Source organism: Populus trichocarpa, chromosome 9 (assembly GCF_000002775.5).
Source record: "Populus trichocarpa isolate Nisqually-1 chromosome 9, P.trichocarpa_v4.1, whole genome shotgun sequence".
NCBI lineage: Eukaryota > Viridiplantae > Streptophyta > Magnoliopsida > Malpighiales > Salicaceae > Populus > Populus trichocarpa.
Genome location: NC_037293.2, coordinates 5,722,996 through 5,748,583, shown reverse-complemented (window position 1 = coordinate 5,748,583; position 25,588 = coordinate 5,722,996). Strand labels below are relative to the sequence as shown.

At 34.7% G+C, this 25,588-nt stretch overlaps 3 protein-coding genes across 13 annotated transcripts; 2 read left to right on the top strand and 1 right to left on the bottom strand.

Annotated features, from left to right (window-relative positions):
* The first annotated feature begins 5,698 nt into the window (after positions 1–5,698).
* Positions 5,699–10,645, top strand: LOC7467369 (nuclear transcription factor Y subunit A-1). Of its 9 annotated transcripts, none has more exons than XM_024608338.2 (7): positions 5,700–5,912; positions 6,050–6,138; positions 6,871–7,126; positions 7,593–7,699; positions 7,854–7,922; positions 9,062–9,226; positions 9,791–10,645. In XM_024608338.2, exons 3-7 carry the CDS (start codon positions 6,973–6,975, stop codon positions 10,229–10,231), a joined length of 936 nt encoding a protein of 311 aa, XP_024464106.1. In that variant the 5' UTR covers positions 5,700–5,912; positions 6,050–6,138; positions 6,871–6,972; the 3' UTR covers positions 10,232–10,645. The 9 variants fall into 9 exon arrangements, with proteins under 9 accessions (XP_024464105.1, XP_052311688.1, XP_024464106.1 ...); XM_024608333.2 differs by having other exon boundaries at positions 6,863–7,126; XM_024608335.2 differs by having other exon boundaries at positions 6,050–6,163; positions 6,863–7,126.
* Positions 10,646–11,154: 509 nt separating this feature from the next.
* LOC7467370 (uncharacterized) lies at positions 11,155–16,360 on the bottom strand. Its single transcript, XM_002314039.4, has 5 exons — positions 16,149–16,360; positions 14,724–15,038; positions 13,870–14,071; positions 12,020–12,248; positions 11,155–11,653 (listed from the first exon to the last, which is right to left on the bottom strand). The coding sequence occupies exons 1-5, from the start codon at positions 16,248–16,250 to the stop codon at positions 11,386–11,388; spliced, it is 1,116 nt and encodes a 371-aa protein (XP_002314075.3). The 5' UTR covers positions 16,251–16,360; the 3' UTR covers positions 11,155–11,385.
* Positions 16,361–19,377: 3,017 nt separating this feature from the next.
* Positions 19,378–25,207, top strand: LOC7482325 (calcium-dependent protein kinase 8). Of its 3 annotated transcripts, XR_008060174.1 has the most exons (11): positions 19,378–19,739; positions 20,177–20,744; positions 21,435–21,558; positions 21,703–21,846; positions 22,098–22,250; positions 22,341–22,456; positions 22,650–22,817; positions 22,952–23,182; positions 23,751–23,898; positions 24,406–24,535; positions 24,630–25,207. XR_008060174.1 is itself a non-coding variant. In XM_052455980.1 (10 exons), exons 2-9 carry the CDS (start codon positions 20,226–20,228, stop codon positions 23,895–23,897), a joined length of 1,602 nt encoding a protein of 533 aa, XP_052311940.1. In that variant the 5' UTR covers positions 19,378–19,739; positions 20,177–20,225; the 3' UTR covers position 23,898; positions 24,406–25,207. The 3 variants fall into 3 exon arrangements, 2 of the variants coding, with proteins under 2 accessions (XP_052311940.1, XP_052311939.1); XM_052455980.1 differs by having other exon boundaries at positions 24,406–25,207; XM_052455979.1 differs by lacking the exons at positions 24,406–24,535; positions 24,630–25,207 and adding an exon at positions 24,002–24,335.
* The last annotated feature ends 381 nt before the right edge of the window (positions 25,208–25,588 follow it).

Sequence of the window (25,588 nt, the reverse complement as noted above, 5' to 3'; positions counted from 1 at the left end):
TATTAATTAATTTCCTTGAGAGTGGTTTATTAATCAATCTGTTTTCGGTATAGGTGTTAAAAAGTCAAATGCCACGTGGCTGATCATCGTCCGTCCTAGTCCTACTATTGTGGCCCCCACAGTTTGGGCCACGGGTTTCTTGTAACATGCCCGTCAAGTGCGTGTCAAGTGTGACTTTGAAGTCTTTTTTTATTATTTTGCTTGGCAAGCCTCATAACCTGACAAATCGCTACCGACATGCTCTCCACTTACCGGCTGGGAACCTGTTATCACCGGTTTTCAAACCCCTGGATAACCTTTGAATTCCAAAAATATCTATTAGTGTCGAGTTAAAAATAGAAAAGAAAAGAAAACTGAGGTGTTAGGTACTTGGATTATACTTGTCCCACAATAGGGAGTTTTTTATTTTATTTAAATTTAAATTTTGAAAATTTAATTTTTTTCGTAAAATATTTATTTTATATATGCTTATAATTTCAATTGATTTATGGTATATTAGACTCAATTATTCATGTATTATTAAATTTAAAATTTAAAATTTATTAAATTAATGTTATTTTGTCAACTAAATTTTCTGAATATTATCTCCTTACTCGTAATAAATTACACTTAAATAATATTCATAGAATGAATAAAAATTATATAAATTTGTTAATATGGCATGTAATCTCTCAGCACATATCATCTAATTGTTTTGATATCTAACTTAAAAGGTTGACATTATTTTTATAGTCTTAGTAAATAGAATATTTTTGTATTAGTTTTTCTGTTATCAAGATCAAGTTTATTTAAAATCAAATCTTAAGTCCGTCATTAAATATGAATATTCGATGATAACTCGTAATGTTTCAAAATCCATTACACAAATAAATGAGATTTTTTAGTATTTGAATAATAAATAATCACATATTCACGTTAATATTATATTCTCCACAACTCATGAAGTAGATGGTTAGTGATAAAAGGTTTAACACCTACAAAACATTTTTTTCCGGCGGAGTTTAGGGATCTTTAAATAATAAAGTTAATGATTTTTAGTAAAATATTGCAATAAATAAAAGAATGACCTTTAAATTTCAAGAACAATAGTGTTTCTTCTTGTTTTTTTATGATAAATATTTTGAGAATTAAAATATGAATATATAGAGAATACAAATTATTAACTTTGTATTTGGATGGTTCATGAGGTATTTATAATAATTGAACCCAATTATGTTGCTGGTAAGGTGTGGTTGGAGAGTCATTTCCTCATGTTAGCATTAGTAAGATATAAATATCCGCCACACAACATTCAATGAGAGACAAAAATCTCTTATACTATATTAACGAGGGATAAATATCTATTACACAATATTAATATCAATGGAGATATGATAGGCCCTTAAAATACTTTTATACATCTAGAGGTGTAGAGAGATAATTATTCATAACATTGACATTTTATGTTAAAAGTCATGAAAATAAACAAATGAAGTCTCATAGGCGTATAATGGTTGTTAGACTCATATCCATTTGGACTTGGCACGATACCAAGTCCACGGGCGTCGGGTATGATAACTTGCTAGACTCATGTCTGTCTAGGCTCAGCACGTAGATGAACTCAGGGACAGTGAGTCTGAACCAGCCCTACGTCTGTCTGTGTTTAACGCATAGCTGGACCCAGGAATATTGGGTCTGAACCAGACCCGCATGTATTTGGCCTCAACATCTAGTTGAACCTAAATATGTTAGATCTAGCACCTTGTCAGACCCTTATGTACTTGAACTCGGTGTGTAGCTGAACTTAATAATGTTAGGTATAGCAACTCGTCAGACTCATATACACTTGGACTCGGCGTTCAGTTGGACCTAAGAATAATGGGTCTGTCAGCTCGTCAAACCCACGTCTATTTAGGCTTAGCTTGTAGATGCTCCAGGGATATTAGATTTGGTAGCTCGCCAAGCTCATATGTACTTAGATTCAGCACGCAGCTAAACCGAAGGATATCGATGGACTATAACATGAAAAATATTAATTAACCATCTAAACTAGACATATGAGGTGGACTATAGTGATAAAAACATTGATTTTCCATCTTGTCTTTGCAGGCTTTAATCGTTTTATCACAAAACTATTTTATTCATCAATTAAAATATAGCAAGGATTTTACCTGTAAGTTTGTTTCACTCTCCTTTAAGATAAAGGCAGGCATAAATATAATTTCGGGTCGTGAAGGAAAAAGAAACGCAGGCCGTGATAGTTTGGAAATTAAGGAATCTTGAGAAAAAAATATTGAAAAGCCAGACAAAAAAAAATTAATGGTACTACAGTTATAGTCATTAATTATTATATACTTATAGTCATTATTATATAATTATAGTCATCACCAAATCTAATGACACTATCAGACAAAATATTAATAGTATTCACAACAGTATTAATAATATCAATCCTTGTTACTTTGTCTATGTTAAAAAAAATAAAAAACAATTGGTTTTTGTCACGGAGCTTCCGTATTCATGTGAACAATAATTTTTCTCTTTTTATTTTTAAAATATCCACTCTTTATTGTTTATTTTTTATCGTTTGTTTTTTACTGGATTTTTTTATTACTTAATTAGATAAAATTAAGTTTGAAATTGTATTGGAAACAAAATATTTAAAGAAAGAGAACTCATATAAAGCACAAAAAAATATTTTGTCACTCTAGAATTTGTGTCAATTTTAATTTTGATTTTGATTTACAAGTTTATTTGATTTATTTTACAATCCCTGAATCAGAGAAAAAAAAAGAGACAAACTTGCCAGATAATATACGACGAGAAGAGTAAAGGTTATCGGTTGTCCATAATTTGATCACCAATAAAGAAAATCTTTGTGTCAGTAGACTCATCTTCTCAAAAGGAGTTCATTTGATGTAGTTTTTCCCTCTAAAATTTGCAGCAATGGCAAATCAGGTTTGGTTTGGATTTTTGGATTCATTTGATTTCTCTTTTTTTTTAGTGATTTTGGTGGGGTTTGGTGGTTTAAATAGGGTATCATGGTTTTTTTAGGTGAAAATAAGTTGAAAAAAATGAAATTTTAAGGTCACCCCTATTTGTTTTGCCAATATAATTAGATGGATTATGGGCAGTAGTAGGTGAAGAGTCGTCTGTCATAACATGCGACGAATTGCTTTTTTTTTCTTTTCAAAAATAGTGAAGGCAGACAAATAAGAACCTTAAAAAAAGAAAAAAAATACAGATGGGCAGGGATAATGGGCCTGCTCCAGGCCTGCACATCTATGCTTTATTTAAACCCGGTGTGTTAGGTCACCTAAGCCCATATAATCGGGCTACTTTTTTTAAAATTTGTTTTTTTTTTCAATTTATTCTTCCAATGTTGGGTTTTTATTGATTTTTTTCCTTCTAATTTTCTCTTTAAATATTTTATTGATTTTTATTTGATTTTCACTATTTGTTTTAGTTTGCTTAATATGAGATTGTTGCAATCTCAAATAAACATCCTAATATTTTATTAGTGCCCTTTTTATGAGTGTTTGTTTTTGTTATCATACAATTAAGTAAAAAATAATTAAAAGAAATTTTTTATTAAATCCAATGGAGTCCAAGATCCAGGTCGTAGATTTAGTGGGTTAAGTCACAATTCAATATAATATCGTTTCAATATTACAAAAAAAAAGAAGATGTTATGGTGATTTTTTTTAAAAGTCAAACTATTTTTTTTCTAGTTATTCGGATTGACTTTAAACGTATTAAGTTGACTAGGTCACATTGAGTTAACTACAACACTATTCAATGTGTAATGGCGGCTTTGCTCTTCACACCAAAAAAATCTTAAAATTGATTATTGAGTGGGATTGAAGTATTTTTACAATGATCATTAGTCATTATTAAATTGACCGGGAAAAATAAGTTTTTTTTGCATTTCAAAAGCATAGTGAAATGACCAAAATGTTATTAAAAGAAAATATATTAAAATTGATGTTTGAGGGTTTTTTTTTTTGTATTTTCACAATAATTTTTGTTGTTGTTATTATTATTATGTCAGTTATGTAACAATTCAGTATTTGAGTAATATAAACAACAATAAAAATAAAATAGCGGTTGACACGTGCAATGTACAAAACAACATGTGGATGCTCTGGTGCCTTCCAAGCAACTCGTGGGCTTTTTCTTGCTTCGAAAACCCCTCTTCAGTCGTGTCATTGGAAGCGCCACTCCGTCCTTTTCCTTTTGAAATGTCACTATTGGCTACACTTTCTTTCCCCCCTTTTCTATCTCCTCCCCCAAAACTTGCGCTAGCCATGCAAATTTTTATAGTTATCTTCTAATTTATAAGGATTTCCACTTTGGTCCTTATTTTATTAATTTTCTAATTTTTTTCTCCTGATTTTGTTTGTAAAATTTTGAGTTGTTTTCAATTGCATCCTTCGGTCCCAATTCGTGATGTATTTGTTTTTTCAATTTAATCCTTATTCTTTTAATTGTTTTATAGGTTCTTCTGTTAAATTTATTCTTCTTTTCAATTTCACTCTATAATATAAAAAAAATGGTTTTGTTTTTCTATTTCAATTTTTATCCTTATTTTTTTTATTTTTTTATCGTTTTGTTAAATTGATTTTTCTTTTTGAATTGAACTTTCAATAAAAAATAACATTTTATTTTGTATGTCAATTTTGATTTTCATTCCTTTCATTGTTGTATATTTTTTGATTTTGGATTCTTTATGTAATTAAAATTTTATTTTCAATTTCATCCCCGAACATTCAATTGGTTGGTAATTGGACTTCGTGTTTTTCCCAAATACAATGCTTCTAGTCTAATGACCCGAGTCACGAGTTTAAAAAAATTAACGCGGGTTGACATTATTATTATTTTTTACTTATTTTTATATGCTTTCACCATTTGACATTGTTTTTTTTTTTAAAGGCTTTATGATTTTCTTGGTTTTCTTTTATATCAGGTTATCCCAATCGCATAACCTCGATCATGAGTTTGGTGAGATAACATGGTTGGCTAACCCCTCATTACCCGAGTTATAGATCTGTCATGTTAACTTAAGTTGATGTTTTTTTTACTCAATTACATTGTTTCGTATGTAATGAGTTGAGAATTGAACTATATTATTTGTTTTATTTTGAAAAAAAAATTTGATTATTTTGATTATTGTTTTATCATCTTGTATTAACTAATTAAAATAAAATCAACCTATCTAACTTGATTGGCTATCTGATTCAAGTTGTGAGTTTTTTTATTTTTTAAAATTACATCTGACAAATGAACATCACTTTTTATATAAAACACAAGTACACACCTAGCACAAAAAAAATCCACTTGAAAACAAAAACGAGCATTATTTTTTTAAAAAAAACCTAATTGCGTTACATTTTTTTTCTCCGTTCAAAATAATTTATATCTAACACACATTCCAGGACTAGTGGCAATACCTAGCCACCATTAACCACGTACAAAAGTCTACCTGAAAACAGAAAACGAGCATGACCAAAAAAATAAAAAAATAAAAAAATGATTGCATATAAAAAACAAATTCATAAAAAAAGAGAGTTCATGGGAAGAAGAAAGAGACAAAAAAACTGAAAAAACGGAGAAAGAAGTTGGCAGGAGAAAGGTCGGGGCAGGTGTCCCAGAAAAAGAGGCAACGTGGAAAGAAGCAGGGTGAGCATATCATGACCCATCCAGGGCCAGCTGAGCTATCGTCTCTTGAAAAAAAAAAAACAGAGAGTTGGGGGAAAAAAAAAGAAATAAAGAGAAAAAAACCCCCTTCTCCCTTCTTTGAGTTTTATTCTTCTAGAAGAAGTATAGTTATATACCACTTCTGCTGCAACAGCAATAGACTCTATTTCTCCCTCTATCCCGAGTATATTAAAACCCCCAAAATCTAGGGTTCTGTTTTATCTCTCTCTACACCGGTGAGTATCTTTATCACTTGCTTATTTTAGACTTTTTTTTTTTTATTAATTGTACAGTTAGTTAGTTGCACGGTTCGTTTCTCGAATTTAACTGATTTTCTCTCTTGAATTCCATTTGCTTGATTTGTTTTTTTTAGGAAAATCTTTATCCGGGTTTCTTCTTGTTTGGTTGCTAAGAAAGTTTGGGGTTCTTGGTTCAACGGCAGAGAAATTGAGATAGATACCGGTGCGGGTTATTATCCTTGAGAAATGTACTAGAACTAAAAGTTTGTACACTTTTTAGGTTAATATTGAAACACTTTTTGGCCAGGTAGAGGTTTTGATTAAGCTAATTGATTTTTGATGAGAGGGAAGAAACTTGGTTTTATCAGTATTTAAACATTTTTTATTAAGTGTATGGAAAATGTGTTTAACTCAATTGATATATTGAAATACCAACTAATAAATCCACCACCTTATCAGTCTATTGTTTTTTCCCTCGTGGTGCTGTGGTTTTATCACTTTTGACGGGTGAATCTTTAATTAATAATATTAATTTGTGGCTTGAGCATGAAGTAAATCTGCCAGATCATTCTGTGTTTTGAGTTTGATGACGAAAGCTCTTCATGTCTATGTTATTGGTCCTGCTTCATCCAGAAGTTTAGTATTGAAATAGAGTCTGATATTTTATGGCTTCTTTTTTAAGGCAAGGAAAATTTCTTCTTTATTTTCTCTATTCGTGCTTTTAGGTAGACAGTGAATGTTTTACCGCGTAGAATGACCATCTGCAAAGTATCTATCCTCCACTCTTCTCTTCTTGAGGATCTCTGTCATATCTGCTTGTAATATGCCTTTTTTTTTTCAAGTTTTGTTTCACGTAGCACGTTTACTCTATGAATCTCACCTGCTACCATTACATTCTTCCTGTGCCTGGTTAGGAAAGCGAGAACTAATAAAATAACCTTTTGAAGGTATGCAGTCAAAGCCTGAAAAAACTAATGTGCCAGAACCCGATCCGAGTGACATTCAAGAATATACAGTTCACTCTGAACCTTGGTGGCGCAATATAGGTTATAGCTCCATGCCTCCTGCCATGACCGGTGGAAATGCATCCAACTCAGAAGGACATAATGGTTCTGAATCAAATGATGATCAGTCTCTGTCGAGTGGTAGACTGAATGAGGAGGATGCTGATGCTACCAAAGATTCCCAAGCCACTGCATCATCCCAATTAGGTGCTGCTAACTACTTTCTTGCACAAAGTGCATTAGGACTATTTGCTATTGCATAAACTCTATGCTTAATGTTTTAGTAATTGCTTCGTTCTGACATTTCTCAACTCATTTTTTTTTCCATGCCTCTGTGGCTAGCTTTTATCACTTTAGATTTACAAATTTTGACATCATTTTTTTTTAAATTGTGCTTCTTTCAACATGGTAGATGAAAACCAGCTGTTCTCCATGTCTGTAAATCAACTATATAGGTGCTATCTAATTTCTATCAATGCTAAATTTGACTTAAACATATGTAGCATAGGCCCCGTGTATCACATTTTGGATGAAGAGTAATACTTCTTTGTGAGCGCAAATGTATCCATTTGGCCTTGTTCTGTCAATGCACAGCTCCTTGTTCACAAGGAAAGACACAGCATACTGGTTCAGTGCTAATTAGGCATTTTTTTTTTCCATTAATGCTTATTAGGGAATCATGGACATTTGCAAAATCTTCAGGGTCTTGTCTCTAGTATGACTACAATGCACAATGGCCTCTCACAATCTCCACAGTTTGAGCTTGTTAGTCACTCTATTGTAAGTTCTCATTCCTTCCATCCACAAAATATCTTGTCTTCCAAGCTTGTTGTGCTGATTGATTCATATGTAGACCGTAGACACTATATATTTATAGAATCCATCTTAACATGCCATTGGAAGAGATTTCTATTTTCTGGCATTTCTTCTGCAGGCATGTGCATCAAACCCATACCAGGATGCTTATTATAGTGGAATGATGGCTTATGGACATCAGCCTTTGGTATGTAAGCTTAACACTTCCTTCCCGTATTCTTGCAGTCATATATTGATACTTCGAGGAATTACCTGTGGATTTATATGTGATATTCTCTGTTTATTCATTACTCCCAAGACAAAATTCATAGGTCCTTGGAAAAATGGTAGTTTTTTTTCGCAAGTCAAAATCACCAAGAGATCTTACACCTTAAACTTTCCATTGGTGAAAGAATTCTGAATTCATTTAGCTAAATTAAAGTTTGGTATCTCCATTCTGTGGGTTTTGGAAGATATGGTCTATTGGATTGTTCTAGAGTAACCATGTCCTGGTCAGAAAAATAAGTTTTTATTTCTAACTCTTGAATTATTTAGATGAAAAGGAGAGATGAGAGTTCTATTTGTGTGGGAAATGCAAAAAATGAAAGCCAAAAGATTCTTTCATGGTGCACTTTGCATGTTCTCGAGAGTTCAAAGGGTCAAGTTTAGCAATGCACTCATTTTTTCCAATGTCTCTTAAATTTTAGCTCTTTTAATTCGGAGGCTGTGGCCTGTCATGTCCTGTCCTGTCCTATTTTATTTTTCATTTTGTCAACAAATTAACGAACGGGGAATACTTCAACATGTCTAGACCTATTCCAGTGGTCTGTCTTTTACCATTATTTAAAAGAAAAAGGGATGCTTTTGCAGACCTCCAATTCATGAAACTCATGGAAGGATAACTTATTCCACTGGGACTGCTTTTCTCTGGGAAGTTGTAAATGTACTTTCTTTCTTGGTTGGGGAAGTATGTGAGGATGTATTGACATTTTTGCCCAATTGACAAAATTTTGTTAGTGGCACACGTTTGATGTTCTAACAAAGAAAAGGAAAAAAAGAAGAAGCAAACTTGTCACCTGATTCTAGATAATTACAGGAGTGAGACCTTAATAAACTGTAATTATGACATGCTTATTATCTGCATGCAGTAAGTAAGGAGGAAGTCAGATTCACTAGCAATCTGTTGGGATATTTACCAATATGCTCATCACTTGCTGCAAACAGAAATCAGAGTTCTGTGTGTGTGTGTGTGTGTGTGTGTATTTGCTTAATTAATTTGTTTCGTGTGTTCAAAACATGGAATGTTATAGACTTTTAATGGAATAGATATAATCATTCAATGGTCAGGGTTATCCGCAATTTGTTGGAATGCCACATGCCAGAATGCTTTTGCCCCTTGAGGTGGCTCAGGATCCTGTTTTTGTAAATGCCAAACAATACCCAGGGATTATTAGGCGAAGAGAACAACGTGCAAAAGCAGAGGTTGACAAGAAGCTGATAAAAGCTAGAAAGGTAAATTCAAACAGCCAAGTTGGGATATTCTGTCTCATTTCTTTCCTCTGATTGTCTTTTGCTGTTAGATGATATGCTAATATTTTTTATTGCACACATAATGCCAGATGTACTAATTAACTTCCTCTTGTTTATCGCTTCAATGTAATTATTAAGCTTGCAGTTTGTATCATTTAGTTAACAAGTTCCATGTTAAACCTCTCACTTTAGTAATGTCAAGTTAGGCACCATGATTATATTCCACCGATCATTGTAGTTCTTAAGAATTGTTCTGAGGAGGCTTCGAGTTCTTTTACAGTTGACCAAGAACTGTAAAAATCTAATTTGTTGCACTTAGTCTCCTTAAATCGGTAATGACCATGCAAGGGTACTTCTTTCTAGGTGGATGAGATTTTTCTCCTTTTTTAGTACATAATCCCCCATGGAAATCCTGGCACAATGTTTTATAAATGTTTTATGGGTGATAGATTGAGATAGTTGCTAGCTCCTGCCTTGTCTGAAATATTTAACATGTTGTCAAACTAGTGATATTCTCCCTCTCCCTCTCCCTCTTATATTCTTCAGCCATATCTTCATGAATCTCGGCACCGGCATGCTATGAGAAGGGAAAGGAGTTCTGGAGGACGTTTTGCGAAGAAAACTGGTGATGATGCTTCAAAGAACACATCCGAAGGCAAGCTCAATGGTTCTGGTCCGGTCCATGCATCTCAGTCACGGAGTTCATCAGGTTCTGAACTCTTGCCCTCTGACTCTGTTGAAACTTGGAATTCCTCTGAAGGTCAAAAGGAAGCAAGAGAGTCCCAAGTGCATGACACTTTTGAAGCTCATGACTATGTAAATAGAGGTGGCCACTATCAAAAACACAGTGGCTTGCAATCCTCTGCATATGGCTCTTACCTGGGTGACAATGAGGATGGAGACCGTTCAGGTGAAAATGAGGACGAAGACTGTCCAGGCCAGCAACTGGGGAACCAGGCCAAACGAAGGTTTTTTGGCCCACAGTGAACCCAGCATGTTAAGTGGATGCCAAGGTGGAGGGTCCAATTCACGCAAGTAGCGAAACTTGAATCCTCTCTCTTATCAGGCAACCACGCACTTGGCAATATATATTGCCAGGCGGCAAATCATTCTTGGCTTTTTCTTTTTCTTGCTTGTGGCTTGAACAGAGTGAAGGAGATGATGAATCCGTGGTTGGCTTCTTTTGTCTGCCAACGCTTCGCGTGCATCATTATTCTCTCTCTCTCTCTCTCTCTCCCCCTCTCCTTTTTCCTGTGTACATAGAACTGTCAAGGAAACTCAAGTAGAAGTAGTCTCTGGTTAGATTTTAGCCTATCAGCACTCTTGTTTAACGTATAGACTGTCTTGTTTGACGATTTCTTTTCACTTGCAATTCGATGTGGCACTGGTTTGATTTTACAATGCGCGTAACTTGTACAACCACAATCAGAGGTCTAAACCTCCTTTAGGGATAGTCAGTTGAAGTCCCTGTCTGGGCCCAAAAGCATGAACTAACACAAGAGATCCCTTCGTCTTGGAGAGGAAGTATTCGGTTGGCATGGTATTTATTTACACGTCATAAATGACCACCTGTTAATTCTGTGCAGATAGATTAATCCGTCTTCGTCTTTGGGAAATGCAAAAGGGAGCCCAGCAATGAATGCAGAGAGAGAGAGGGAGGTTAGCACAGACTCGGATGAACTATGATGATAGTGCTGGAAGTTAAAAGAGGTATTGAAGGGCGATAAGTGGGGGTAAAAACACCACTTGCGTACTCAACCATTGGGAGGTGAAAAAAGAAGGATCGTAAATCCAATGCAGAGTCCCCTTAGGCCTTAACGACCATCCCAATACGAAGATCAAAATACAGAAAAAAAATCTTCGAAATGGCACGAGTTTAACGTAACATGTCTGAAAGCACCTTTGGAGAATGTATAAAAGCATATAGCCAATACGATAAATATAGTTAAATGGCTCTTCATTACATTACATAAATTCCCTAAACTCAGTATTATAATCTATTCTCTCACTATTAATGATGGCACAAATTAAAAACTGCTTTATTTCGCTGTTTGATTACACAGTTTTACACTCAAAATTTAAGATGAAACCCAAAGAAGGTAGTGTATCTGTCTTCTGCTTTGGTATGACACGATCTGCTGTCATATATGATCTTGATGCTGATGCTGATGTTGATCAGTGTCCTCTATGTTCTCTGTTTCCTCATCCTCATGTTGTTCTAAGATGGTTTCTCCACCTTCATCATCTGCTGGAGGTTCCTTCTCCGAGTCTGTTTTACCGGAATCTGTGAAATTGCTGGGTTCCGTGGTATTGACCACAGTTGGCTGCTTCTCCATCATTCCAGACAGCGCCAAACTTGGAGACCACTCAAGAACTTCATCAATTATGTTGGACATCCGCTTCTGATACCTGCAGGGCAAAAATTGCACTTTAGACTCGAGCATATAAATAAAGATTTAAGAGGGGTTCATCGTGGCAATTTTTTATGTGAATGCTATAAAAAAGTTCCTGATTGAGGACACTAAGTGAAATCATATTACAACCACAAAAGAATCACATGCATTACACCCACAAAAGCAAGAGGGTAACTGTATAGTTCAAAAAAGACATTGACTCTGGGTCTCAGTTTTGAAACGAGTGAAACAGACATGTAAAATAAGTTCAGCATAATTCAAATTTTCCATAATCATCTTGGTTCCTTAAGTTATCATGTTTTGTGCAAAGTGGGAAAGGCAACCTTTTCAGTCTGCTAAATTTCACAACAGGTGTACTCACCTTGCTCTAGCAGCTTCATCAGGGGCATGGTGCCTCAGCAGTAATATGACAAGCACAGCTACTAATGCATAGAAAAGTCTAGTTGTCCACTTGGGCCTCTCCTCCTCATCCTTATTCGGCCAGAAACGGAATAATTCTCCCAGAGTAGCTTCTTCAGCAAGGATGTTAGGGAAAAACCAAACACGCTTTCCAAGAATGAGGTATAGAACACCAAATACTGTGGCTCTCACTACAAAATAAACAGATAACCTCAATGACCCCTAGAAGCAGTTGAAGCAATAATTTAGTAATAGTTATCACTGTCAACTAAAATGACAATATTCTACACACAAAAAAAAATGAGAATAATGCAAAAATATGAACCATGATGTGGCACTCATAAGACTAATATAAAGAATGCAAAACCAACCACGCAAAGAACTTGGGACTCTAGAAAATTTAGAAGAAACCAGGTTATAACCAGCGAGTGATCTGCTCATTAGATAGAGCAGCACCAGAATGCTAAATCAAGTAAAGAAAATTTAGGTGGAAATTGTTTTCTTTCATCTCAGAGCTCAGTGAGAAAGAATCATTCCAGTGGTTTCTCACATACCAGTTAAAGAGCATTAAATCAAACATATCACAGCTGACTTGAGCAACCAAATTACCCTGGATCTTGAAAAGATGATTGATATGGATGAACATCATTTAAGACTACTGAAGCAAATTTGATAATAATGGAAATTTCATGATGAGTTTTGCTAGGGAATGTTCTGCAATGATCTGCAACACTGACATCAAGAGAAAACACTCCTGATCTCCGAGTCACCACAGAAGCCCCAACTTCCACTAAAAAACAAAAGCTCAGCCCGAGGTTCATAGAAAAAGCATCCAAACCATACATTCAGATATCAAAAGGTAATGATGCCTTTTATGCCTCACAAAAACAATTTGGTCATACCACAAAACAGGAGCTTTACGAAAAAAGACGCCATTCAGACCATCACTAACACAGCATGCCCATTGTGGCTAGGTATAACTACAGAAGTTTCAACTTCAAAGAGTAGAGAAAGAACAAAAGGCAAACAGTGCATAGACTATAAGAGAGGAGATTAATCAACAGAAAGATGTACTTAATAAATACTCAGATGATGGCCTCGGTAACATCACCATCAGCTGTTATATTCGTTAACATGGTAAAAAATCCATCTGTGGAAATCATATCCTCCACCAATCCTAAAATCTAAATGTTATAAGGTTGTTTTTTGCCAAAAAAATAAAAAAGGAAAGAAAAAAATAGCAATTACAAGAACATTAGGATAATGGGTTTTTCATAATCATTGAGTACTAGGAAACCATATTTCTAAAAGTATCTACTGAAACGCAAAAATAAGAGTACCCCCATGTGTCCTGAAACTAGCACACAAAGGGATCTCTCTCTTCAATAACTCCAGATACTGATTACTTGAACAAATTAATAAGAATGTAAATGTATGAATTTACACCCCTACCTAGCAAGTTTCTCTGGGTTTGATTACATTATTTCTCTAGTTACACATTCAGAACAATTATTTCTCTCACAAAGGAAGTTTGAGGTAGAAACAAGCCAAGAAACCAAAATGACAAATAAACACCTTTTGGAGTTCGACATAAGTGGAAGTTTCCAACTTTCAAATATGAAAATATTAATAAGCTTGAAACAGAAATCTAGATTTTTAATCATAAAAATTTGGTCAAATGTTGCTCCACATGTGCGATGATACTGATTTAGAACTCTAAACTAGGGTTTGATAAGCAGCATTGAGGTGCAGGAAGAATTATACAGTAGAAAAAAATATGAAGCAACAAAAAATGAGCCCTGGAGTACTTACATGAAAGAAGTGAGAGAATAAGCAAAAGAAGTCCAGCACAAGAGTAGAGGATTAATAGCTTGCACCGATGTGGGTATACAGGAAACATGCAAATTGCAAGAGTCAACACGGGCCAGGAAAGTGAGAGAAGTGTTTGCCATAATGGCCTCCGTTTTACAAACGCCCATGCAAAAAAGGCATCATTTTCTGAAAATACTTGATCCTACAAAGGACAACATAATGTTAATAACTCGAGCTTGAGAAGCAACACAAAATAAAACTCTTAATTTCTTTGACTACAAAAAAAAAAGAGACAAAAAGCACAAAACTGACATGGACAGAGACATTATTAAAGGGTGAATGTGTCTATGCAACACAAATTTCCCTATTCTTCTCATTAACAACCTTGCGACTCACCATATTGATCCCAACAACTCAAAATTTTCCCACTATTAAAAAGGATATGAAGGTCAAGTTTGACAATTGAAAGTACATAACATTCTGACCTACATGATAAAAGGATACAGTATGTATCGGGGCAAAGTACAGCCATTCTTAGAAGAATGCAAGGGGAAAAATACCACTGACATGGCAGACTTATTAAATGTGAAAGAGAGTAATAGATGACCATGAGAATCCATTCTTTTAACCACTAAGCCTCAACATGCACAAGTCCCAATCTCTAAGAAATCAATTACCCTAATCACAGAGAAAATAGTCGTTTAAATTAACTTTTCATAATAAACAAGGATATATTAAATGCATGATGCTTAACAATTTGCACAGTGAAGTCAAAAAATCAATAGCTTAGACAATTGATTGAAAGATCAATTAAGTTCGTGCTAAACATCCAAGTGCAAAATGAAACAACTTACTGGAAAGATCTCTAAATGTGCTGGCCAGGTAGACAACTTTTTCTTCCCGGGACGAACAGTTTTCACCACACGATCACAACGCACTAAGAGGTTCTTGCTTAATAAAGTATTGGCAATTTCTTCAACCTCTAAATTATTATTTGACTCTAATATATCTTTAACCTCTGAATGATTTTTCAGAAAGCTTACAAAATCCTTTCCTCTAAAATATTCAACACGGGTCTCCTGTAAGACAGCCCAACGAGATACCAAATCCTTGTGATCTCTCACCTTCTCAGCAAACAACTGAAACACATCCTTTTTTGCAGCTTGTTTCTGAAGAGAGAAACAATCATACAAGTCAGTGAACATTAGAGAAGGAATGAAGTTGAAACCATCATTATGCATAAAAATGACCAGACCAAAGTTAACCACATCAACCATTCACCAGATATGGATGAATGTCAAGCAATAACTTACAAGTATAAACCACCATTACTAGTTACATGGACTAAAAATGTACAAGTAAGAATACATGCAACCTTTTTCACACGATTTATAAGGCTGACGTACATTAAAAGCAAATTCCTAGTTAAAACAATTCTTGGCAGTTTTAACAAGCAAGCTACACCTTTTAACACAAGACCAGAATTTTGCAAGGACTCGACAGCCACTAAACACTCACAAGGCACAGGACCATAAGAGTACAGCACAACATGGAAATTCCTATAAAAGTAGTATAACAATGGACAAAGATACAAACATCGTTCATTTCATCTCAAATCGATAAAGTTCCTACTGATAAAATTATTTTTTTTATGAATTCACACAACGATCGCTAACACCAATGCCGGATTCCTTCCTATTTGTTTGTTTAAAAACATATAGAATTCATACCAAAAAAACCAATAATCAAGGAACAACAAAATATACAGTTAAGAGTATCCCAGAAATACCATTACTTGCAAGTTGCATCCTTTTTCTCTAGATATAATTTATAATCATCAAGTGAATACCAAGGAAGACACTACCAGTAACTGAGAATTTGTACATTGGGCTGTTTTCTCACAAGAGTAACAATGTAACTTCCATTTGTTTTGCTAACGAAAATGACAGTCTAAAGACCATAAATTGCGTTTCTTGACATGGGTTTCCAGGAACGGAAAAAAAGCATAAAGATCGAACTTGATGCAAATCAGACCCTTACCAAAGTTCGCATCTTTCAGGTCCCGCATAACAACAGAACACGTTATTCGGATTTCCTTAACACAAATGGGTATAAAAGAAGGTCACATTTTTGACATACGTCTTTAATCAAGCACAGGAAAATTCTACAATTGCAATAATGTTTTCAATTACACGAGTCGTAACATAAAGATAATGACTTTATTTTTTAAAAAAGAAAACAGAGGAAAACCCTAGATCAGAGAGAAGGAGAGGACAAACCCTAGGAGGGGTATCAGAGTTCAGATCTCTGGAGGCATTAGTCACGGCCCCTGATGATCTTCGAACCCTTTTCTTGTCTGCTGCCCCTCCTGATTTCTTCATCTTTGTGTGTGTGTGTTTTACGTTTTGAGTTTTGTTTGCGTGTTCATATTTATTTTGGCACTGTCATAGTTGTTTTTCATTTGTAATAAAAAAGTATTTTCACTCCTTTTCCATTTATGGGCACGATAGGTTTCTTTTGCTAGTGACTTGATATTTCTAGCGCTGACCAATCAATGAAGTTTGGAACCACCCGACAATTTTTTTTTTAATTTTCTTTTTCCTGCTTGTTAAATTAATGAAATTGCACAGGCAAAGCAATGCTAGATTTTTATTCTTTTGGAAGTTGGAACAGGCATCATCATCAGGTGCCTTACCCCTCCCCCGTTACTTTTTTTTATCGTCCTATATTTGACCTCCATAATTAAGATTATGAGCATCGGTTGTTTGGTTTGTGTTCACAAATTTAGAATCAAACTTAAATTCCCTTCTATAAATAAAATCTTATCTATCAGATTGAAAGTAGATGTTTTTTACTTGAAATACGTATATTTCTATGTAAAAAATCTTGTCCATCATGGATATTTGTGTGTGTGTGTGTGTGTTGAATAGATATTTGTGTGTGTGTGTGTTGAATCTGTCATGGAAAACTGTCCTCCTGAAAAGATAACCATTGATGGATAAATCCCAGTAAATCAGAGATACCAGCATTCACTTGCGTTATAGAGGAAAACTAGCTGCAGGTTAGTCTAAATTGCAAACACTGAATTCCAGGGCACTATAGTTTTGATTTTATGTTCCTTTTCAATATTGTGGATGCACAGTATCTAACACAAATCTATAGTGTTCGGTTCAAACTTCAAACCTCAAAGCATCTTGTCAACGAATCAATCAATAAGGTCTGTGTTCGGAGATTTTAAGACTACAAGAACCCCTCCAAGGATTTCCAAAGGAGTAGCTTTGAGGCTCTGGATCAGTTAATGATCATGAACTGGAAATTAATTATGATTGAAGATATACATGGTGGTCTGGATATATAGCTTGGTGTATTTTCAGCTAAAGGATGGATTTGCACACGGCTGCTAATTAACAAGAAGATAATGTGAATCCCTGCAGCATGTTACATTATTTGCAATCACTGATAGAATAAATATCATTTGTCAATTACATTTGATGAATACTTTACTACTAATCTCAACGGTGTCCTTAATTCCGAGAAGAAATTAAGGTCTATGTTTATGTATTAGCTGATTTAAATCTGAACCAAGTCTATCCCAGCTGCTTTACTGCACACATCTTTAGGCTTTTGAGTGTGGTCAAAAGCCATAGTATTTTATTTTTATATTTTGTCGGCATCTACTGACCAGAATGTTGGGCTCTGATTACTCTGTTTATTATCCATGCATATTATTTCACTGGTTCTAACTAGCCTGGAAAGTCTTGCATGATCAAGGGGTCCATGAAAAAGGAAAAGGGTCAAGAAATCGCTCGGCATGTAGCTGAAAAGTGAGAATAACAGGCATGCAGGGACCATTCTTGAGCACACCTCCTGGTCAGGAAGTGTGCAGCAGCAGCAGCCTTCTCTCGTCGCATCATGTCTGTTCGGTGCCTGAGCTCTGTCACCCACAGGAGAACCAACCAAGAGAAGGGCTAATTGATCGTATATAATCTGTATTCTCAACAATATTAGCATTATTCTCTGTGAATCTCATTGAAAATGGATTTCACAGCTAGAGTCCAAGAATGGCTAGACGGACAGGCATTTTGTGCCGATTGCATGAGAGGGACAGACGAAGGGGTGGCTTGCTGTCCATTGAAATCATTTAGGTTAGGATAATGTTGCTCGTACAGAGGCTTCCAGCAATGGCCTCTCATTATTTCTTCAACACCAAAAAATGTAGGGTCTACGTCTGCACCTAATCTCACCGCAGATATTTTTTCATGTTTGTTTTTTTGTTTAGAAGTAATATCTTTTTATTTTTAAAAATAATACTTTAAAATAATTTAAAATTTTAAAAATAAATAAAAATAAATTCAAATTCTTTTTAAATATATTTTTAAAACACGAAAACAAATACTATTTCCAACTTTTCATGACCTGCTATGAAATGTGGTTAAGTGTTTTTTATTTAAAAATATATTAAAATAATATATTTTTTTATTTTTTAAAAATTATTTTTGAAATCAGTATATCAAAATAATATAAAAATAAAAAAAGTATTAATTTAAAGTAAAAAATAAAAAAAATTTAATTTTTTTTAAATATTTTAAAACAAAAAAACAAATAAAAGAATTAATAAGTGTCATTAAAGAATCATGATGATGAAATTGACTGATCGTGGCAGAACTAGAAGAGTAAAAGAAATCATAAAAATAACCTTGAAGAGGTCTCTATCAATGCAGGCCTCGGAAACAAACAGTAACATCCTAAGTTGATACAATGTACAAAAATCCAAAGTAGATTACAGCATTTTGACCCATAATCAGATTCTGAATATGATTTGGTCAGACTCCATACTTTAAAAGTACAACAAATACATGGCTCTGGATTTATGTAGTCGTGCCCTTTTCTCTATTTTTTTTTTAATTATTTGTGATTATAGTCACGATAATGATTTAAAGTATTTTATTTAAAAATATATTAAAATAAAATATTTATTTTTTAAATATTTACATAAAAATAATATAAAAATATAAAAAAATTATTTTAAACAATTATCATTATATTCTAAATTAGTTGAATTATAGAATGTTTTATTTATCTAATATTAAAAGTTGAACCAGAAAATATCTTTTTATAAATTTTTTTTGTTTAGAAATGTAATTTATATGTTTTTTAAAGTAGTTTTTGAGCTTTGCTTAAAAAAATATGCTTTCTAAATATTTTTTTTTTATAATTTTAATGCTTTGATATCAAGAATTTTAAAAAAAACCTCTGTAAAAACACCACTCTCTATTTATTAGTAATGTGTTTGATCTGTTTTTTAAAACACTTCTCAATTTGTTTTTTTTTTAAGATATTAAATTAGTATATTTTTTAAGGTTTTTTAATAATTTTGATATTTTAATTAAAAAATATTTTTATAAAATCACGCATTACCAAACGAAATTATTTAAGAAAAACAACCCAAACTATATATATATAAACAGAGCCTTTAGTTTAGGTTGGTGTTTTGTTTTCTGGGTATCTGAGGTTTGTTGGCATATTTTTTTAATAGTAATAGAAAAAGCAAGAAAAGGCAAAAGGGGGTCGCTGTTTCTCTGCCTTCGTTGAATCCAACGTTAAGACAGAGAAAGAGAGAAAAAATTTAGATAGAGGGATAGTCTCTGCAAGATTAAAAAGAAAAAGGGGGAAAAAAAAAAAACAAAAAGAGCTTCTTGACTCTCCTCGCTCTCTGTCTCTCTCATCATCCTTCATACGTTTGAAACCTTTTTGTCTTCCTGTTCACATTATTTCTTTCTTGCATTAATTTTTAATTAATTAGCTATTCAAGCTCATCTGGGTATTCTTCAGATTCTCCTTTCAAGTCTCCAAACCAACAGCATTTCAAGGTGGTTTTTTCTCCCACTTTTGTAATCTAACATGTCACTATTTTGTGCTGTAAATTTTCTTGATTTTTGTGGTTTCTTGATTTCTTCTGGTAATTATGCTATGCCATGCAGATGTGTTTGCTTATTTTATTACCAAATTTGGTGTATGCCATATTAGGTAGTCTTTCGTGAATACTTGTTGCCTGAATCTGCTTTTCTCTGTGTCGAACATAAATTTGTTCTCAATTTTGTTTCTGGGTTTCATTCAGATTCAAAGATTTGTACCAAAAGGTTCAGACTTTCATGGAGTTTTTTATTCCTTAAAAAATATTGACTTTTTTTTCTTGGAAGCAAAATAATGTTTATACAGTGATTTTGTTACTTGTGTTTGCTGCAGACGGATATAAAAACGTTAACCTTTTGTTTTGCTTTACTGGGCATTCTTTAAATCTTTACAGATCGTCATTTTTTGGAAAAGTTGAAAGTTTGAGATAGAGATCTTGATCCATGGGTAATTGCTGTTTTACCCCTTCCGGGGCTTCTGCCTCTGAGAAGAAAGTCAAAGGTAAAAAGAAGAAGCAAAATCCATTCTTTGGTGATAGTTATGCTGTAACCAATGGATCCGGAGATGTAGATAAGCTTTGGGTCCTGAAAGAACCCACTGGCAGGGATATTTTAGCGCATTATGATCTGGGTCGTGAGCTTGGCCGTGGTGAGTTTGGTATTACATATTTGTGCACCGATGTAAACTCTGGTGACAAGTTTGCCTGCAAGTCCATATCAAAGAAGAAGCTGAGGACTGCTGTGGATATTGATGACGTGAGGAGGGAGGTGGAGATAATGAAGCATTTGCCTGCTCATCCAAATATCGTGACCTTAAAGGCTAGTTATGAGGATGATACTGCTGTGCACATTGTGATGGAATTGTGTGAGGGAGGAGAGTTGTTTGATAGGATTGTAGCGAGGGGGCATTACACAGAAAGAGCAGCTGCTGCAGTTATGCGAACTATTGTGGAAGTTGTTCAGGTTGGTGTTCTGATTGTGTCCTATTTCTTTTGGTTGGTTTGTTGCAAGTATAGTTTATTGCTTTGTTATAGATTTTCAGTATGAGATGATGCTACCGTCTCGAGCTTGATGGGACTAAGGATTTTCCTGATAGTCTTTTGAATTAAAATGATGGTGGATCCCTTGGTAGTTTGATGTTTGGTGTGTACTGTTGTTAATTTTTACCCTTCTTCTTCATTAGGCTTAAAATACCCATTTTAAGATATGCTTCCTTATGCTGATAATGGCTTAACATGGAAACCAGCTGATTTCATCAATACTTCACCACAAACGAGTTAATATTAAAGTTCCCGGATAGCCAGTGTCTTTCCATTTTGATTTGCATTTCAATCATTTTGATAGGATATGTAAATTCTTAGGTTTCTTTATTTACTTCCTTTTCTTTTTCCATTTTCTATAAATTTATTGTTTTAGCCTGCCAGCTTTTAGATGTTTATGAATACAGGATCACTTACAATCGGAATTTTCTATTTCTGCATTGTATTTGCAGTAACAGAAGTTTCAAGAAAGCATCATATCATTTAGTTATTTGGTTTAATTACTTCAAATGATTTTCATAAGTTCTCCATTATTGGCTGATGGTGCTTCATATTCAGGCCTTTTTGTCATTTGAAATAATTGGATTTTCTTTTGCGTGCATTTGCTCTGTAGATGTGCCATAAGCATGGAGTCATGCATCGAGATCTCAAACCAGAGAACTTCCTATTTGCAAATAAGAAGGAAACCGCTGTGTTGAAGGCAATTGATTTTGGATTGTCAGTCTTCTTCAAACCTGGTATTGCATTGTATCTGAGCCAATTGCCTCCCTCAGCATATTAAATGGCATTTTGTTAATATTTCTTGAAATTAAGCATCAGCCATGATCTATGTCATTCTTATATCTGCTATTCTGTCTGAAGATTCCCTTTCTTCTCTACAGGTGAGAGATTTAATGAGATAGTTGGAAGTCCTTATTACATGGCTCCAGAGATTCTAAAGCGCAACTATGGCCCTGAAGTTGATGTCTGGAGTGCTGGAGTCATTCTTTATATATTACTTTGTGGTGTCCCTCCTTTCTGGGCAGGTTGTTTTCCTTATTTGATTGTCTAATTATCTTGCTTGTTTGTTCAATGAGTGTTTCTGGATGGTTTTATGGTCTTTAATTTAAGATGGATAAAAAATTATTAAAGAAAGCTAATTAGCCCATGGAACCATTGTGGATTCTCACCCTTTTTCTGTTATGATCCTAAAGGGCATGAAAGTTATCTTCATGCGGTTTCTGCTCCTTGTTTTTAAAATCGTCTTCTCAGAGAATTTATTTTCTTGGTCATGCAGAAACTGAGCAAGGGGTAGCGCAGGCAATTATTCGCTCTTTCATTGATTTCAAGAGGGATCCTTGGCCTAGAGTTTCTGATAATGCGAAGGATCTTGTGAAGAAAATGCTTAATCCTGATCCTAAGCTAAGGCTTACTGCTCAGCAAGTGCTCGGTAGTTCTTTCTTCTATTAATCCAATGTCTGCTATCTAGTTGCATGCTTATATGTTAATGTGCAAATTTATACTGGCCTTTTGTTTGCAGAGCATCCTTGGATACAAAATGCAAAGAAGGCTCCAAATGTCCCACTCGGTGAGACTGTGAGAGCAAGACTCAAACAGTTTTCTGTGATGAATAAGCTCAAGAAAAGAGCCCTGAGGGTAATGATTCTTAATTTGTTTGCTATTTAGCTTTGATTATGATGAAAAGTTTTTCCATGGGAACTAATATTATTCACTAAATTATGGCTGTGCGGTGCACATCTATACAATTCCTCCATCCCCAACAATCCTGCATCCTCTATTCCTCTTTGCAAAATAAAAAGGAGTGACATTTTGAGCTGTCCATCTGCAGGTGATAGCTGAACACTTGTCGGTGGAGGAAGTAGCTGGCATAAAGGAGGCCTTTGATATGATGGACACTGGCAAAAGAGGCAGCATTAACCTTGAGGAGCTTAGGGTTGGGTTACAAAAGCTTGGCCAAAATATTGCTGATGCAGATCTTCGAATCCTTATGGAAGCTGTAAGCATATTTGCCTTGGTGGCAGAAAATATTTCCTTTCTGAGAGGGAAAAGGATAGAGTCTGTTATACCAGTAGAATATCGTAATGAAATTCATGCAAAATTTGCCCCTTGAATTTTCTGTGGATTTTACAGGCTGATGTTGATGGTGATGGAGCTCTAAATTATGGAGAGTTTGTTGCAATTTCAGTTCACATTAAAAAAATGGGCAATGACGAACACCTGCATAAAGCTTTTGCATTTTTTGATCGAAACCAGAGCGGTTACATTGAGATCGAAGAGTTGCGAGAATCCTTGAATGATGATGTTGACACCAATAATGAGGATGTTATCAATGCCATTATGCATGATGTCGACACAGACAAGGTTAGCGTTATTTATGTATTTATTGTATATAGATGTAAATTAATTACAAAAACGAGCCTTCAGGGCTTTCTCAGTCCTGAAGCCGTCAGTTTGCAGTATGCTTCTTGTTAGTTTGCTCGTCTCATTCTGTTGCCTGGAAATGCCATTGGTAAATTATGATGCATTTTTCACCAAGATTGTGATGCGATGAAAGTTTTCCATGTTAAGAGCAATAGAGCAGCTTGTTTTATTATCAATACTCACCATCAATACTCACCATGTCTATCTTCCTCAAATCATGATTCACTGTTGGACCTTCTCAGGCTGATTGCCTTTGCTTGGTGTAAACATATGCATATCACACGTGTCTCTCCCTTCAGCTTGACTCCATATTAAGATGTGAATGCTTTTCCCTCTCTGCTGTGGATGATAATAGAATGAGAATGACAGAATTGGTTACTGATGTTTGTCTCTTGATATCACTATTGTGTATAAGACTCGGAATGTTTCCGAGTTTTGTGGCATCTCTTATCTTCCTATGATTGTTGCTAAATTGGAAGGATAACCTCATTTTAATTCGACCCTGCAGGATGGGCGCATAAGTTATGAGGAGTTTGCCACGATGATGAAGGCTGGTACAGACTGGAGAAAAGCCTCAAGGCAATATTCACGGGAAAGATTTAACAATCTGAGCATAACTTTAAGGAGGGATGGATCATTGCAGGCAGCCACTTGAGGTTAGACAACTCCAAAAGCTCAGTCAGTGGAGAAAAAACCAGCCATTATTGTTTGGTCTCTGAAGTTGTTCTCACTTTATTTTTTTCTTGTTTTATTTCTTAGGGCCTTTTGAATAGGTAGGAATAGTCGTAGTGTCCTTGATATGTTCAGAATTTGTTTGTCATGGGGGATAGTTGCATGAGAAGAGGCACACAAAATGGTAGAGAAAGGTTGGCAAGGATGGACCGCAACATGTGTTTGTAAATATGCCATCATCTATTAGGCTTACATGTCCTGTTCATGTCAGAAACGACCACTTTCGATTATTACGTGGATGTCTTTTTGTCCTCCTTTTCTTGGCTTTTCTTTTGTTTGTTTGTTTGTTTTTGTTTTTGTGGTTGTGTTTGTTGGATGAATATCATATTTGGACTAAGAAAGTTGAGATTTGGTTTGTTTATTTTGCCTAATCTCTCCGTAGTGGCGGTATCAAAATCTTATTGAGCCCAAAGCATGGTTTCTATTTTCAGCAGAAGTTGGAGGATAAGATGTTGCATTCTTTACTCTGTGATCGCCTAAACTTTTCCTCGAATAAGAGTAACGCCTGAACGAGTTCACAGGTTTTGTATCAGCATCCATGTCAACATCCTTATGATCGCTGTTCGTGCTCTGCCCTGTTTGCCCTGGTTCTCAATCTCTTGTGGAATATGTAGGCTATACTTCACCCCGTCCTGATTAACCCGAAACTTTACAGGCATTGTCATTGTCGCGAGATAAATCTGGAAACCGTACACCATGTGATTTACAAACTCAGCAAGGTGCTGAATGCCAAAAAGTTGTTGCCCAGCTCGTTACATGTGAAGCTTCCCAACTCAAATCAAGAACAAAGTCTTAAGAACACACAACCCCGTTCAGCTGAGTCACTGCAGAAAGGATTTCAAGATTCCCACCCATTGAGCTCCTAGATAAATCCAGGTTATCAAGATTTCACTTGAGCCACTGGATACATCAGCCAAAACAAGGAAGACCGAGCTTGACCTGAGATTTTATGGTAAATGGATGATAAATCCAGCTTTGAAGATCCAATGCCAGAATAACCTCTTTTCCATCCAAGAATTACTAAAACCTTTACGTTCTTTTCATTTCTTCGATGAAAGCGAGGGAGATCTTGTTGCTCTGCCACGTGGCTTGGTTCTCGCTCTTCTTCTTCTTCTTTAACGTGAGAAATTGTGAGGTAGAGTTGGATGTATCAACCCATTCATAACTTTTCACCGTTGATGGGATGACACGTGTATAAGTGTTGTTTGGTAATTTTTCCATTGCTTTAGAACTTCTTTTTTCTCTTTTGATTTTTATATTTTATAAAGTATTGCTAAATATAAAAAAAATATGACAAGAACAAAATTCAATAATAAACATAGATTATTGGATTGAATGATTAAGGGAAGCGTTGGATTAATGAAACCTATAATTGAATTCCATTTTAAGATCATAATCCAACAAATCTGTGTTTATTTTTAGAGTTTTTCGCTGTCATGTTTTCTTAATATTTGGTATTATTCAATTAATATCAAGGCAAGCATCAAATATACCCCAAGCTACTATGATAGTATCATCCTGCACCAAACTATTTTACTCTTTAATTATAACTCTTTTAGAATACTTAATTAAAAATATTATATTTTATTATTAGCACGAAATCAACCTAATCCC